Source organism: Dromiciops gliroides, chromosome 5, assembly GCF_019393635.1.
Source record: "Dromiciops gliroides isolate mDroGli1 chromosome 5, mDroGli1.pri, whole genome shotgun sequence".
Lineage (NCBI taxonomy): Eukaryota > Metazoa > Chordata > Mammalia > Microbiotheria > Microbiotheriidae > Dromiciops > Dromiciops gliroides.
The window spans coordinates 271,865,452-271,881,045 of record NC_057865.1 but is presented as its reverse complement, the minus strand read 5'-3'; the positions used below and the strand labels follow the sequence as shown (position 1 = coordinate 271,881,045).

Genomic DNA, 15,594 nt, shown 5'->3' with positions numbered 1-15,594 from the left:
CTTTTCTCTTCTTTATACTGTTTCACTTAGTGATCTCATCAGCTCATGTGGATCCAATTACCATCTCGGTTCCAATGATTCTCAGATCTATTTGTCCAGCCTTACACTCTCTCCCTAAAGCTAATCTCTCATCTCTGCGTGTCTGTTGGATATCTCAAACTGAATGTCTCATAGACTTCTGAAAATCAACATGTGTACAGCTACAATATCTCTCCTCCCAAATTCTCCCCTCACCCTCACTTCTCTGTTGAGACTGTCACCATCCTCACAGTCACCCAGGCTAACAACCCAGGTGTCTAGGACAGTCTTTCCTTCACAACTTTCTTCAGTTCCCACTTCTCTCTTCTTACAACATCAGCACATAGGCCTACTCATACTGCCTCAAGTATCTCCATACCCCTGTCCATTCTGCGCTTAACTGTCAACATGATACTCCTGGGGCAGCTAGGTGGCACAGTGGAAAAAGCAACAGCCCTGGATTGAGGAGGACCTGAGTTCAATTCTGGCCTCAGACACTTGATACTTACTAGCTGTGTGACCCTGGGCAAGTCACTTAACCCTCATTGCCCTGCAAAAAACCCAAAAAAACAAAAAATGATACCCCTAAAGCATAGGTATGAACATATAACCCTCTCCTCTTATTCAATAAACTGCAGTGGCTTCCTATTATCTCCAGTATCAAATATAAAATCCTCTGGTATATAAAATTCTTCATAACCTGTCCCCTTCCTACCTTTCCAGTCTTCCTTCTTTTCTTTCTTACTCCCAAGTCACGACATCCTTCAAAATGTCATCGGTATTATAAAAGAAAGGACAAGCCTCCCTCCATGTGCTCCAGTGACTTTGGCCTCCTTTCTGTTCCTTAGACCCCCGAGGTTAGTTTACTCCATCTCCCTGCATTTTCACTGGCCATCCCTAATATCCCGCATGTCTGTCTGCCTCCCTGATTCACTAACTTCTTCAAGTCTTGGCTAAAATCCTGCCTTCCTCATGAAACCTTTCCCCTTAATGCTAATGCCTTCCATCTGAAATTAGCACCAATTTTTACTCTATGTATTTTGTGTGTGCCTAGTTGTTTTCATCTTTCCCCCCACATTATATATTGTGAGCTCCAGAAAGGCAGGGACTTTTTTTTTTTTTTAACGTTTCTTCATATCTTCAGCACTGACAGTACCTGGTATTTAATAAAGGCTTGTTGACTTGGTGACTGACTGAAGTACATCCTGCTTCTGTTTAACTTACTGTATATCACAGCAGCACGGTATAATGGTTAGAACGCTGGCCCCCCAAGCCAGGAAGAGTTGGAATCAGGTCAAACCTCTGACACTAACTCACTGTGTGACCCTAGGCAAGTCACTTATCTTTTCTAGGCAAGTGTCTCTAAGTGAGAATGTAAGTTTCAGAGAAGTTGCTGACCTTCTTCTATATCATTGAAATTTCAGGTCCAGTCCCTTCTTTCCTCTACAAGGTGATTAATGCTGCCCTCCATTCCTGTTTCTAGGTCTTCCCATGAAGATCAGGGTGACCTGGACCTCACATTGGCGACCTTCCCTCCGATGAGAAGAAGCAATCAACAGCTCTGATGAGGATGCCAGGCTCTGATTCCAGCAAAGGAGAGCCTGATTGCCTTGAAGACAAGCAGGTATAGTTTTAATTTTTAATTAATTATTACTTGAATGCTGTGAGTTTTTCTCATATGCTGTGACTAGGGAAGGTAGCATTGTATAGAGCTTTTACGCTTGAGAGTCAGGAAGAATTTTGAATGAGTCAGAAAGAAAGTTTGAATCATGTCTCAGACCCTTAGTAGGTCTCTGTCTCTCTCTGTCTCTCTGTCTCTCTGTCCTCTCGGTCTCTCTCTCTATATATAATATACATACACACACATGAACAAATCACTTGCCCCTTCTGAGCTTCAGTTTCTTTATGAAATGTTTTGTTTTTTGTGAGGATCAAATGAGCTAACTAATCTATGTGGAGTGCTTTGCAAACTGTAAAGCACTATATAAACGCTGCATATTATTAGCGATTGTCATTTTCTTGGCATGGAACACACAAAGGTTTTCTTTTTGTCCTTTCAGATTTAAAAAAATTAATTTCCTCTCCCTCCCAGCTCCCTCAACCAATAGACTTTCTTAGAAAAGTCTTTTTTTTTTTTTTTTTAGGGCAATGAGGGTTAAGTGACTTGCCCCCAGGGTCACACCAGCTAGTAAGTGTCAAGTGTCTGAGGCAGGATTTGAACTCAAGTACTCCTGACTCCAGGGCCAGTGCTCTATCCACTGTGCCACCTAGCTGCCCCTCCCCAATCACATTTTAATCTAGTTTGGTTGCTGTCCTCTTGACACCTCAACCCCAGATGACTCTAGGTTGCCTTGGGGGTGCCTACCTGTATTCGTAGTTTCCTTACTTGGAAGTGTAATTCCTGTCCTATCCCTATTTAAATTGATCATGCCTGAAAACCTGTTTTTGGTCCAAGTTCTTAGGATTCCTCTAGAAAGGCATGCTGTGCTTTTAATCCTCGCATGGATGTTCTTATCACTCTTCTGCTACATTTTAGGGGTTCACCAGCCACAGACAACCACTCTCCCTCTAGGTATTGGTATGCTTGTCTGATCTTCAGGAGAAGGGACCATGCTTCTGGCTAAAGACACTTAGCAGCGCAGTGACCGGGTCCTGGAGCCCACTCTAGTTTTCTGACTCTCAGACTGCCTTCTTCCAACAGATTCTGCTTCTTTCAGATGTGCCTGCATTCATTTTTAGCCTTAAACAGGAGAGCTTTTAGCCTCCCTAAGATAGGTTGTTATCATAGTATCAAAAATGACTTTGTTTTAGGTATCTTAAGAGTTCTCAAACTGTAATCTAGGATCTCCTGGGGGCAGTTGTGCTGGTAAATGTTGAACAACCTTCTCTCTGAAAAAACTGTATGCACTGCACACCTTCAGGTTTAATCTGTACTCACATTTTCTCCATTTTTTTTTTTTTTTGGTGACATCACTTCCTAAGTCTAGATAATTGGCAGAATGATATCAAGTCCTAATTGGTAACATTGGCTGATTTTTGAGGTGTAAATAACCAAACTGAAAATTTAACGTTGAGGCTGGTGAGTTCCAGCTGGCTCCAATGCACCCCTTTCTGTGTGTCCCAGAGATTCTTTATAGGCATCTGCAAGGCCAAGACTACTTCTATTTTATATATATATATATTAAAATATATAAAATAAAATAAAATAAATATTAAAAGGTCCTATCTATAGGGGCAGCTGGGGGCACAGTAGATAAAGCACCAACCTTGGATTCAGGAGGACCTGAGTTCAAATCCAGCCGCAGACACTTGACACTTGCCAGCTGTGTGACCCTGGGCAAGTCACTTAACCCCCCATTGCCTCACCAAAAAAAAAAATCCATACCATATAAAAATGGAAGTCACCTCAGCAGACCTCCTGTAAGTTAGCAGTTAGCCTTTAGATTCGGGCTGTTGAATACGTCACCATTCTCCCCAATCTAATCTATTCTCCACCATGATACCACAGTAATCTTCCCAAGGCAGAAGTCAGACTGACATCTCCTGTTCTAAAATCCTTAATGACTCCTCATTATATGTAGGAGAAGAAAGCACAACCCTCTCACCTTGGCACTTTGTTAGTCATTTTTTCAGTTGTGTCTGACTCTTTATTGACCCTGTTTGGAGTTTGCTTGGCAAAGATACTGGAGTGGTTTGCCATTTCCTTCTCCAGATCATTTTACAGATGAGGAAACTGAGGCAAACAGGGTTAAGTGACTTGCTTAGGGTCACAAAACTAGTAATTTAGAAGCCTGTTTTGATCCCCCAAAGATGAGTCTTCCTGACTCATTCATTATGCCACCTACCTGCCCCTCACCTGGCACTCAAGAGCTCAGCAATCTTGTTCTGATCTCCCTTTCCAGCTGATTACATGGTACTTTCCATCATCCCCTAGACATTAAAACCAAACTGGGCTGCTCACTATTTTCTGAACTCAGTGTCCCATCTTTGGATTTCCATCATTTGCACAGGCCATGCATGGTATCTGGAATGCCTGCTTAATTACCTCTATGTTCTTCCTCTACTTTAAGATCAGGGACTATCTTCTGTGAAGCTTCTCCTCATCCCTCAAATAGCTAATACTTTCTAACTCTTACCTTATGCTATGCTGCTAGTAGTAGGTAAGCCCTTTGAGGGTGGGAATTCTTTGTTCCTTAGTATAGTGCCTCCCACAAAGTAAGTATTTAATAAATGTCAATTGAAATTCAATTGAATTCTGTGATGGACAGAAGTAATTGTTCTTTCTTTTTTTAAAAAAAGTGTTAATATCTTTTGTTTTCAGGTGGCGTCCATTTCTGAAGCTTTGTGAGCCATCCTTTGTAACAAAGAATTCAAAAGTCTATATAGGTGAAATGACAAAGCATTCGAACCCAGGTCCACCTGACTCCAAGACCAATCTCCTACCCACTAACCAAACACCATCTTAAAATGGGAGGGTCCATTTTAATTCTCCCAAAAACATTAAAAAGAGAGTGTTGCTTTGAGTGGTTTCTTGAAATGAACAAGTCTAGAGAGGTAAACATCTAGAATGGACATCCCTAGCTTTGTAATTCTTATCAGAGGATTAGAGCTCTCAGCTGGATTTCAGATCAAAGGTGCTATTCTTGGACATGTCTCTAGTTCATGCTGTGATTATACTTCAAAGCCATCTACTTTCCTTGTGGCTTCGTCTTGGTGTTCAAGGTCTTCCTTGAAATGAGTGTAATTTCTGTATGGATTTCCATTAATTTACAAGAATGTTGTCATTCCCAATGCTGTGTGTCTCCTGGAATATTGTAGGAATGTCAGTTTCTAGATCACTTTTTTTTAATGGAAGCGATAGCCCTGAACCAGGAAGCAGATCGGACACTTGGTTTTGTGTGCTTAGGAAAATTATCTGTAAAATAAAAGAGTTGGACTGACTAGATTATTTTTCTTTTAAGTTTAAAATTTGAGCCTTTGAAATTTTGGACAAAAATTGGCCATTGTCTTTACAAGTTGGTATTAGTTTTGACTTTTTTCTTACTTGACACTGAATTTTTTCCCGTCCAGCTTTTAGGTGGTAATAAATCATTATCAGAAATGAGTGGGTAGTTTTTATTCTTTTCTAATAGTACTTTTCCTAAATTTAGAATATGGCTGGCAATGAGAAATATACTTAATAGAATTTTTGCATGTGTGAGTTCTGAATATGAATGATTTTGATTCTTAAGGCATTTGCAGAAGTTAGTAAGTACCCTTTGAATATAATATGGAAGAATAGCATTTCTTCTGCAGTCTTTGCCCTCACTAGGGTCACTTTGTTGAACTTTTTAATATAACCCTTGTTTGGAATTTTACAAGGAAGGATATTTTCCTTTGGATAATATAATTTTGAGAGGAAGCAAGTGTTCATGATACACAGAAAATGCTCATCACCCAGGAATGTTTTCAGAAACCTATCTAGGAACCACATACATTTATGGGTTAGAATCCAGTCTGAAGGGGGCAGCTGGGTGGTGCAGTGGATAGAGCACTGGCCCTGGATTCAGGAGGACCTGCGTTCAAATCTGACACAACACTTACTAGCTTGTGTGACCCTGGGCAAGTCACTTAACCCTCATTGCCCTCCCCCCCAAAAAAGAATCCAGTCTGAGCTATAGCACGAGCCCCCATCAGTGTGTTTTACCAGTCATCTAAGGCATAATAATAAAAGTAACAACAAAACATTCTTACATAAACTTTGAGCACATTACCCCACAAATCAGTACACCCTCACTGTGAAGGTAGACATGCATATGGATCTTGTGTGGAACATATTATGTGACTAGCATAACTATGTCAGTGATTGGTTAATACTGGAAAGCTACCTATGACTTCTAGTCATTTTGCAGCTATGTCATATATCTAGGAATTTTTTCTCTGCTGTGACGGGACTTTGTTATCAGGGCCACCTGTTTTGTCTACTTTATCTGCTCATCTTTGCTTACTTAAATTTCTTTCCAGTTATTCAGACTTGAAACCTAGATGTTTTCCTCAACCTCTTACTCTCACCACCAATATCATATCTCATATGTGATATGACATCCTGATACTGCTACCATCATGGTGTCAAATACTTCTGTCACTTAGATTATTGAAATAGTCTAATGATTGACTTGAGTGGTGCAATTTTCTCAGCATTCTGGTCCATTCTCCACTTGGGTACCAAAGTGATTTTCCTAAAGCAAGGTCTTACTACATCACCCCACACCCCAGATAAACTTCAGTAGCTCCTTAATCATCCCAGGATCAAATATAAAGTTCTTTTGGGCATTCAAAGCCCTTCATAATCTAGCCCCATCCCTACTTTTCCAGACTTCTTCATTTTAGACTCCCCTTCCACCATATTCTTCCATCCAGTGACACCAGCCTTTTGACTATTCCTTGCAGAAGAGATTTCATCTCCCAACTCTGTGCATTTTCACTGGCTATCCATCATTCCTGTAATGTCTCCCCCCCCCCCCATTTAAAAAATCTCTGCCTCCTGGCTTCCTTGGCTTTTGTTTAAATCCTAGCAAAAATCACACCTTCTGGGGCCAGCTAGGTGGCATAGTGGATAAAAGCAAAGGCCCTGGATTCAGAAAGACCTGAGTTCAAATCTAGCCTCAGACACTTGACACTTAACTAGCTGTGTGACCCTGGGCAAGTCACTTAATCCTCATTGCCCTGCCCTCCCCCCCCCCCAAAAAAAGAAAAGTCACACCTTCTACAAGAAGCTGTTCTCAGTGCCTCTTAATTCTAGTTTGAGTAGTTGCCTTCAATTGATTATTTCCTATTTATCCTGTATATATACTTTTTTTGTACATAGTTGTTGTCTTCTCCATTAGATTGTGAGCTCTTTGATTTGTCTTTCTTTGTATCTCTAGCTCGTAGCACAGTGCTTGATACAGAGCAGGCACTGACTGACTTCATCCTAGCCATTTTTCACCCAGTTGCTCCCTTGTGACTCTGTTTCTCCTTCCCCCTATTCTACTTGCTCTGAGAACTACAATCAAATCAATATCGCCCTTGCCTATGGAATGTGTATATAAGTGGACTTTCCTATTGTCCCACCTAACCTTTTTTTTTTTTTTTTTTTGTACATCCCTTCCCTGGTCGTGAGGGTGCTGTATATATTGTCTCCCCCCATTATAGGATGTAATCTCCCTGAAGGCAAGACTGTTGTAGATTTGCATTTATATCCCCAGAGCTTAGTATAGCTTTATAGCTTGACACATAGTAAGCCTTTAATACTTTTCATTCATTCATTCTCACTTACTTCCCTTAACATCTTTGACTTCCTCAGTTCAATTGTGATCTGACTTATGTTTTAGTTCTTGGCTCTGTCGGTCACTACTTTGCCTGGGACAGTTATTACTACTAGGGCTCTATTTTCTCTAGGAGTAAAAGGAATTGAGTGAAACTGTGCTAACAAAGCTGCTTTTGGCATCTTCCTATTGCCCTTCTCTCTCCAATGGACATTATAAAGGCTTAGGTCATTGTAGAAGTATTGATAATTGACTTGGCTTCCTCTTATCTCTTGCGCTAAATGCCTCTGGTTTCTCTCTTAAATATAAACTTAAAGTATGACTGTAAGTTGTAGAGATTTTTAAAAGCATGTGAAAACCAGTTGAACTAAATGATTTGGTGTAAGTATAGCTCTTTTTTTTTTTTTTTTTTGTGAGGCAGTTGGGATTAAGTGACTTGCCCGGGGTCACACAGCCAGTAAGTGTTAAGTGTCTGAGGCCGGATTTGAACTCAGGTCCTCCTGACTCCAGGGCCGGTTCTCTATCCACTGAGCCACCTAGCTGCCCCAGTATAGCTCATTTTTAAAAAGTCAAATGAAAAACAATCCTCCTTCTTAGACCTGGCTCCCAATACCTCTCTTTGGGCTCTCTACATGTGCGAACATAGTTTGTAGCCACAGCGGTCTCAATAATATAGTAATTAACATCACCTGGTAATCTTCATTTGGAGCCGGTGTTCTGACAAGTATTGACCTGATTCAGATTCATTCAATATGAGTCTACACTTTTCTCAGAGTCAGAGGAATTATGGTGCTTTTCGGTTGGTGATGGTCAGGAGAGGTCCAGAGGCCTTTAGCTGTCATCTAGATGAGATGTTTATTTAAAACGATATATTGATCTTACAGTGAGCATTCATTTTCATTGATTAAAACTGACCCATCTTTCCCTGTTGGCCCTATTTATTCATCTAGGGTTGCCTTTCCAGGCTTTGCTTCTGTGAGACTGGGGAAGCAGAAGTAGCAGGGGAATTATTCCTGTCTGAAAGCATTTGTTGATTGACTGATGTCTGCTCAAATTTATGCTTGTGGCAAGGAGTGCATGAGAGAAAACAGTGGCTAGGAAGTAAAAAAGTCCCTTGAGGACCGTGACAGCTAGTTAATAGCCGGCTGACCTGCTGTTCTCTATACATAATATTCCATATCCCTCCTCCATGTCAATCTCAGAGGATTCACCGTCTCTCTGCCAAGGTCAACATCTCTAATTGTCTCTAATTGTCTGGCAATGGGCTGGAATTTATTAAGCCTCCACTATGTGGGAGGCATTAGGCCGTCCCTGCCCTCTAGGGGTTCCCAATTTAATGGGGAGGACAATGGACAACTAACCACTCACAAAATAAGATACATAGAAGATAAACTGGGGGTGGTCTCAAGAGGGAAGGCATTAAGATTAAGGAGAACTAGGGGCAGCTAGGTGGCACAGTGGATAGAGCACCGGAGGAGGCCTGAGAGCACCAGCCCTGAATTCAGGAGGACCTGAGTTCAAATCCGACCTCAGACACTAGCTTTGTGACCCTGGGCAAGTCACTTAACCCCAATTGCCTCAACAAAACAAACAAACAAACAAACAAAAAGATTAAGGAGAACTAGAAAAGGCTTGAAGAGATGAGGAGATGAGTTCCACACCTGGGAGATAGTCAGTGAAACTCCGCTAGCCACTTCTTAGCTGTGTGATCCTAAGCAAGTTACTGAATCTGCTTCTGTTCCCTCATCAGGGAATAGACTTGGTGGTGTAATAGATAGTGCCATGAGCCTGGTATCAGGAAGACTTCAGTCTGCCTCAGTTTCCTCACTACCTACCAGGGTTATTATGAAGATCAAATGAAATAATATTTTAAAGCACTTAGCACAGTTTCTAGCACATAGTAAGTACTTAATAATTGCTTGTTTTCTCCCTTCCTTATTACCCTTCTAACTCTCCATCTGTGCTCTCATCTCCTCCTTTCTCTGCACCACCGTCCCCCCTTTCTTTCCGATTTATTACAAGGCACAGCTCTCTGGGGACCAGAGAGAGGAGAGGAAAAGATTTAGAACGAAGTTGGCATAAAAACAAAAGATGTCAAAAACAAACAAGGCTGCATATCAGAGTGGCTAGAGAGCTGACCTCTTTGATAAAAAAGACCTTGATTTAAGCTCCATCTGGACTTGTAACCCTGGGCAACTCACTTAACTTCTCTAGGCAACTGTCTGAGATCAAATGCCAATGTTCATAGGCAGAGGGAGTTCCTCTTTGCCTCTGAATTCAAAGGTTTAAGCTCCAAATTTAAAAGCAAAACAGAACAAAAAAGTCCTGTTCCATCACCAAGATAACAAGCATTTATTAAACATCTACTGTGTGCCTCTAAAGTCATTGTGCTGCATTAATGACTAATGACTTGATTTTCAATACAATACCATCCTAGAGGCCTGAAGATCATAGATTCTGTCCCCTTGGAGAGGGGTGGGGAGAGAGAGGTAGAGTGAGACGAATATTTTTTGGACATGGTCATTATAGGAATTTGTTTTGTGTGCACATGCATACAAAGGCTTTTTTCTTCAGGGATGGAGAAAGGGAGAAAATTGTTAAAAATAATGGGTAGGGGCAGCTAGGTGACACAGTGGATAGAGCACTGGCCCTGGAGTCAGGAGGACCTGAGTTCAAATCCGGCCTCAGACCCTAGGCAAGTCACTTAACCCCAATTGCCTCACCAAAAATAAAATAAAAAAATAAAAAAAGGTAGTTAGGCTCTGGGCCTGAGTTGAAAAAGCAGCCTCAGAAGCTTACTAGCCATGTGACCCTGAGCAAGTCACTTAACCCCTGTTTACCTTGATTTTCTCGTCTGTAAAATGAGCTGGAAGAGGAAATGGCAAAGCACTCCTGTATCTTTGCCAAGAAAACCCTAGGCAGGCTCAGGAAGAGTTGGACATGACAGATCAACAATAGCAAATAATGACTTGATTCCAGGGGTGTGCTTATAGAGAATAGGTCTATATGGTGTGATTCAAAGTTGAAACTGGAAAGACTTGCAACTGGATATAGTTACACTGTTCATTATCATGTACTATTACACGAGCATACATTAGTTCAGCTAAATTAATTAAATTAATTCAGCTAAATCTGACCTACAACTGAACAAAAGTCTGAAGGCCTAGAATACAGAAGAGGTCATTTTTGGTGAGGGAGGATGTGGTTGGGGAGAGGAAGAAATCCTAAAATGTAAAAATTTGAGATATCAGTAGAAACCCTGGCAATCAGATAATCCAACTTCCTCATATTATATATGCAGAAACTGCAAACCAGAGATGTCAAGTGAGTTGTCCATGGCAACAAAGCTAGTTCATGACCGAATTGGTCTGAAGCCCAGGGTTATCACCCAGGAAGAGCAGGCTTGGGTGGAGCACCCTGATGGGATACACTAGATCCCTATTAGGGAACTGTGAAGGATTTCTATAGACAAGCCCTAGCAGATAGGTGGGTCTGGCTGATGTGCTTTCTTTATTAAGCACTTACTGCATGTGTGGCGCGCATTAAATGCTGGAGATACACGGAAAAACAAGAATCTTCCTCTCCTTGAAGGAGCTTGCTCACATCTTGTTGGAGACAAGATGTAAACATCTATTTTTATTTTATTTTATTTTATTGTTTAGTGAGGCAATTGGGGTTAAGTGACTTGCCACACAGCTAGTAAGTGTTAAGTGTCTGAGGCCAGATTTGAACTCAGGTCTTCCTGAATCCAGGACCAGTGCTCTATCCACTATACCACCTAGCTGCTCCCCAGTTTGTTCCAATATTAAAAAGTACTGTAATTAATATTTTTGTAGCTATGGATTCCTTCTCTCTTTTAACTTTTAGAGACATAAGTCTAGTGGGCCCCCCCCCCTCATTTTCACAGACACTGAAAAGGCCATTCACTCAACTTCTGCCTTCCCAGGGTTGTGGTGATGATTAAATGAGATTATATTTGTAAAACAATTTAATAAAGTGTCCAGCACATAGTATTTGCTTGATAAATGCTTATTTTCTCTCTCCCCCAAGACCATTGAAAAAAAAAATGTGGGTTATATCTGTCAGTATTCACTACATTCAAAATTAAAATGATTCAGTATTATTGTGAAAATAGTTTTGAACCAGCAGACCTCCCAAAAAGGGTATTGGGTATCTCCAGGATTATTTGGACCACACTTTGAGAACAGCTGTCCTAAATCAATGACATTACGTGTTCATTTGAGTGTTAGAGGGAGAGAGAGGGAAAGGGAGAGGGAGGGAGGGAGAGAGAGAGGGAGAAACTGGCTATCTCCCCTGGTTCAAATCTTACCTCCTTGAGGTTTATTGTTTACATCTTTTTATCCCTAGGACCTAACATAGTGCTTGGCGCATGCTTAGAATGTTTGAGATTTTTGTCTGGCCCTGATGTTTACAAATAAATGTCTAAACTATGTAACATATTTCACCTTCTTTTATGGCCAACGTAGTTACTAAAAATCTGTCTTTAGTTTTGGGATTTCAGCTCTTCTGCTTACTAGTACCTGTGCAGGCTTGGGATGGAAGGAAGTAAAGAAAGAAAAAAAAAAACCATTTATTTAGTGTGTACTGTGTGCTGGGTACTCTGCTTAGCACTTTATAAATCTTATATCATTTGATCCGCTCAACAACCATATTTTATAGTTGGGGAAATTGAGGCAGACGGAGGTTTTAACTGACTTGCCTTGCCCATCTTCACATAGCTAGTAAGTGTCTGAGGCTGGATTTGAACTCGGGTACTCCTCACTCCAGGCCCAGTGCTCTATGTACTACACCACTTGGCTGTCATTTGACTTCTCTGGGCCTCAGTTTCCTCTTCTGTAAAATGAGGGTTGGACTAGATCAGAGGTTCTTTTTTGTAGTTTTTTTTTTCTGGGGCAATTGGGGTTAAGTGACTTGCTCAGGGTCACACAGCTCGTAAGTATCAAGTTTCTGAGGCCAGATTTGAACTCGGGTCCTCCTGAATCCAGGGCCAGTGCTTTATCCACTGCGCCACCTAGCTGCCCCAGAGGTTCTTTTTTTTAAGATCAGAGGTTCTAAACTTTGTGTGTGTGTGTGTGTGTGTGTGTGTGTGTGTGTGTGTGTGTCTTGGACTCCTTTGTCAGTCTGGTGAACCCTACGGACCCCTTCTCTGACAAACATCTTTAAATGCCTAAAGTAAAATACATAGGAAGACAAAGGAATCCAGTTATATCGAAATAAAGATGTTATTTTTTTTTCCATGCAAGTTCACAGACCCTGTAAAATCTATCCATGGGCCCTGTGTTAACAACCCCTTGACTAGATGAACCTCTGAGATCCCATTCAACTCTAAATTTATAATCCCATTCCTCCCTTGCATCATTTGGCAATGGAAAGGAAAAGGAATGAGTTAGAACTTGAGGGCTTTGGGTGGCTGAAGTGCTTTTAAGTGTATTTTGGCAGATTTTTCTAGTTTTAAAGATAGCATGTTTCATAGAGCAGACACCAAATACTTCAGCTCCAGATGATATGAAGGACCCTTTTGTCAGGGGTTGGAAAAGGACACACTTGTTTGGCAGCTGTATTCGAAAGATGACCGGTTACTCAATAGTAGATTTGTCTTTTGAAGCCGTGAATCAGCCAGCCATGGCAGATCCTTGGTCTGGGGAGGTCACGGGCTTCACTTAAGGCTGGTCTCAGAGGTATGCTAGCTATGGAATCTGAAAAACAGATGAATGGGTTTATGTATCTCATGTCCTATCTCCCTCAATTGAACGAGTTAGTGAACCTGTTTGTCTTAACTAGGCAGCGGCCTATCTAAGAGAGAAGAAATGGAAACAGGGCTAAGGGGCAATTTTAAATTTAACTTTACTGGTGACAAGGTCAGCCATTTATGATGATACACAGGATATTTGTTCCCTTGGGTTTATCATTTTTCACTTGAAATTGCCTTTTTTATTATGACCTTAACCAATAAGCACAAATGTTTTATTACACAACAAAGATAGATAGATATAAAATTACACACACACATATATTACATATATGCAGTTAGAGATCATTTATTGATTTTGTTAAATGTATATTAAATTGTTGTTGTTGTTGTTGAGTTCTCTTTTTAATTATTTGCTCTTTATCCATCTACGGCTTATTTATATATAACTGTTTCCCCCATTCAATAGTGAACTCTCTGATTGCAGTGACTCTCAGGTTTATATCGCAGCTCTTCACACTGGACCTGGCACATATAGGTGCTTCGTAAATATTTATTGACTAATCTTCATAGAAGATCCTTGAGATAAGAAATGGAAGTATGATTATATGACCCCGATTTTATAGATTATAAAACTGAGGAAGGCCTACAAAGGCAGCATAGTGCAAGGGAAAATATGCCCAAGATTGGACAGCTAGGTGGTATAGTGGATAGAGTGCTGAGCCTGTAGGCAGGAAAACTCATCTTCCTGAGTTCAGATCTGGCCTCAGAGACTTATTAGCTTTGTGACCCTGGGCAAGTCACTTAGTCCTGTTTGCCTCAGTTTCCTCTTCTATTCAATGATCTGGAGAAGGAAATGGTAAACCACTCCAGTATCTCTGCTAAGAAAACCCCAAATGGGGTCATGAAGAATCAGATACAATTGAAAAAAACTTAACAACAAATGCAGGAGATTAAGAAATGGAAAATCTGGGCTGCATATCCCAGTTCTGTTCTGTACGGAATTTTGGGTAAGTTACTTAACTTCCTTGGGCCTCATTTTTCTCATCTGTTAAAAAAGTGAACTGAATTTGATGGCTTCTCAGGTTCATTCCATGTCTAAATCTATGATCCTAGAGAGACTAAAAGATGTGCCCCAGGTCACATGCCAAGAAAGAGGCAGGGCTGAGACCTGAATGCAGGTATTTAGGGCTGGGATATGGACGCAGGTATTCTAACTGCTTGTCCAGAGCTCTTTCCATAAGACCTAAAGCATAAGAGCATCATAAGAGGGTGTGTGAGAGGGTAGAAAAATGACTTGATTGGGACATTGAAGGATTTGGGTTTTTGCCTTGAGTTTGCTATCAACTTACTTCTGAGACTTGACATAATTCAGCTTCAGTACTCTGGTTTTCTCTTTTTTTTGTTGTTTTTTGGGGTTTTTTGGTGAGGCAATTTGGGTTAAGTGACTTGCCCAGGGTCACGCAGCTAGTAAGTGTTAAGTGTCTGAGGCTGGATTTGAACTCAGGTCCTTCTGATTCCAGGACCGGTGCTCTATCCACTGCACCACCTAGCTGCCCACCCTCTGGTTTTCTCTTGTGAAGTAATCCATAGAGTCTTGGACTTGGAATCAGGAAGACCTGAGTTCATATCCAACCTCAGATACTTGCTATAGCTATATGACCCTGGGTAAAATCAATTTACCTCTTAACTTCACTTTCCTCTTTTTTATGTTGGGGGTGGGAGTCAATAACCTTCAAGGTCTCAAATCTTTGATGCTATTAACTTAACCAACCAATTTTTAACCAAACCAATGTTTAAGAATGAAAATTCTGACACTGAGAAACAATCCAGATAAGGAAACAGAGGGAGAGGTGTCCAAAGGGAATGATGTATATACATCCATAAACAAACTTTGATGTTCAGAAGATGAATATTGAATGTTAATGGTCATACTGTAAAGAATAATTAGAAGTATCTTTTCATAGCTGTGGCTCAGGGGAGAGTATGGAACCAAAGAAGGGATTAAAGGCATCATAATTTCAGTGACTTGAAGTGCTGGAATAGCATTTGCCCTAATAAAATTAATGTAACTAAGGGGGCAGCTAGGTGGTGCAGTGGATAGAGCACCAGCCCTGGAGTCAGGAGGACCTGAGTTCAAATCCAGCCTCAGACACTTAACACTTACTAGCTGCGTGACCCTGGGCAAGTCACTTAACCCCAATTGCCTCACTTAAAAAAGGAAAGCTATTAATGGAGAAGGGAGGAAGAGTATCTTTTGTATCAAATATTCAAGATGTATAAGGAGTAAACAAAAATATAGAAGACCCAAATGAGCAGCTAGGTGATCTAGTACATGGGTCCTGGAATCAGGAAGACTCAAATCTGGCCTCAGGCACTTACTGGTTGTGTGACCCTGGGCAAATCATTTAAATTTAACCCTGTTTGCCTCAATTTCCTTTTTTTTTTCTTTTTCTTTCTTTCTTTTTTTTGGTGGGGGCAATGAGGGTTAAGTGACTTCCTCAGGGACCCACGGCTAGTAAGTGTCAAGTGTCTGAGGCCAGATTTGAACTCAGGTCCTCCTGAATCCAGGGCCCGTGT

General features: G+C 40.9%; 1 protein-coding gene across 1 annotated transcript in view; it reads left to right on the top strand.

The window, feature by feature from the left end:
* The first annotated feature begins 1,502 nt into the window (after window positions 1-1,502).
* The window catches only part of FGD6 (FYVE, RhoGEF and PH domain containing 6), a 106,844-nt gene continuing 92,752 nt past the window's right edge, over window positions 1,503-15,594 (top strand). The window contains exon 1 of the mRNA XM_043968747.1: window positions 1,503-1,642. Coding sequence (XP_043824682.1) covers window positions 1,583-1,642 — 60 coding nt within the window. The 5' untranslated portion in view covers window positions 1,503-1,582. The remainder of the gene's footprint in view (window positions 1,643-15,594) is intronic.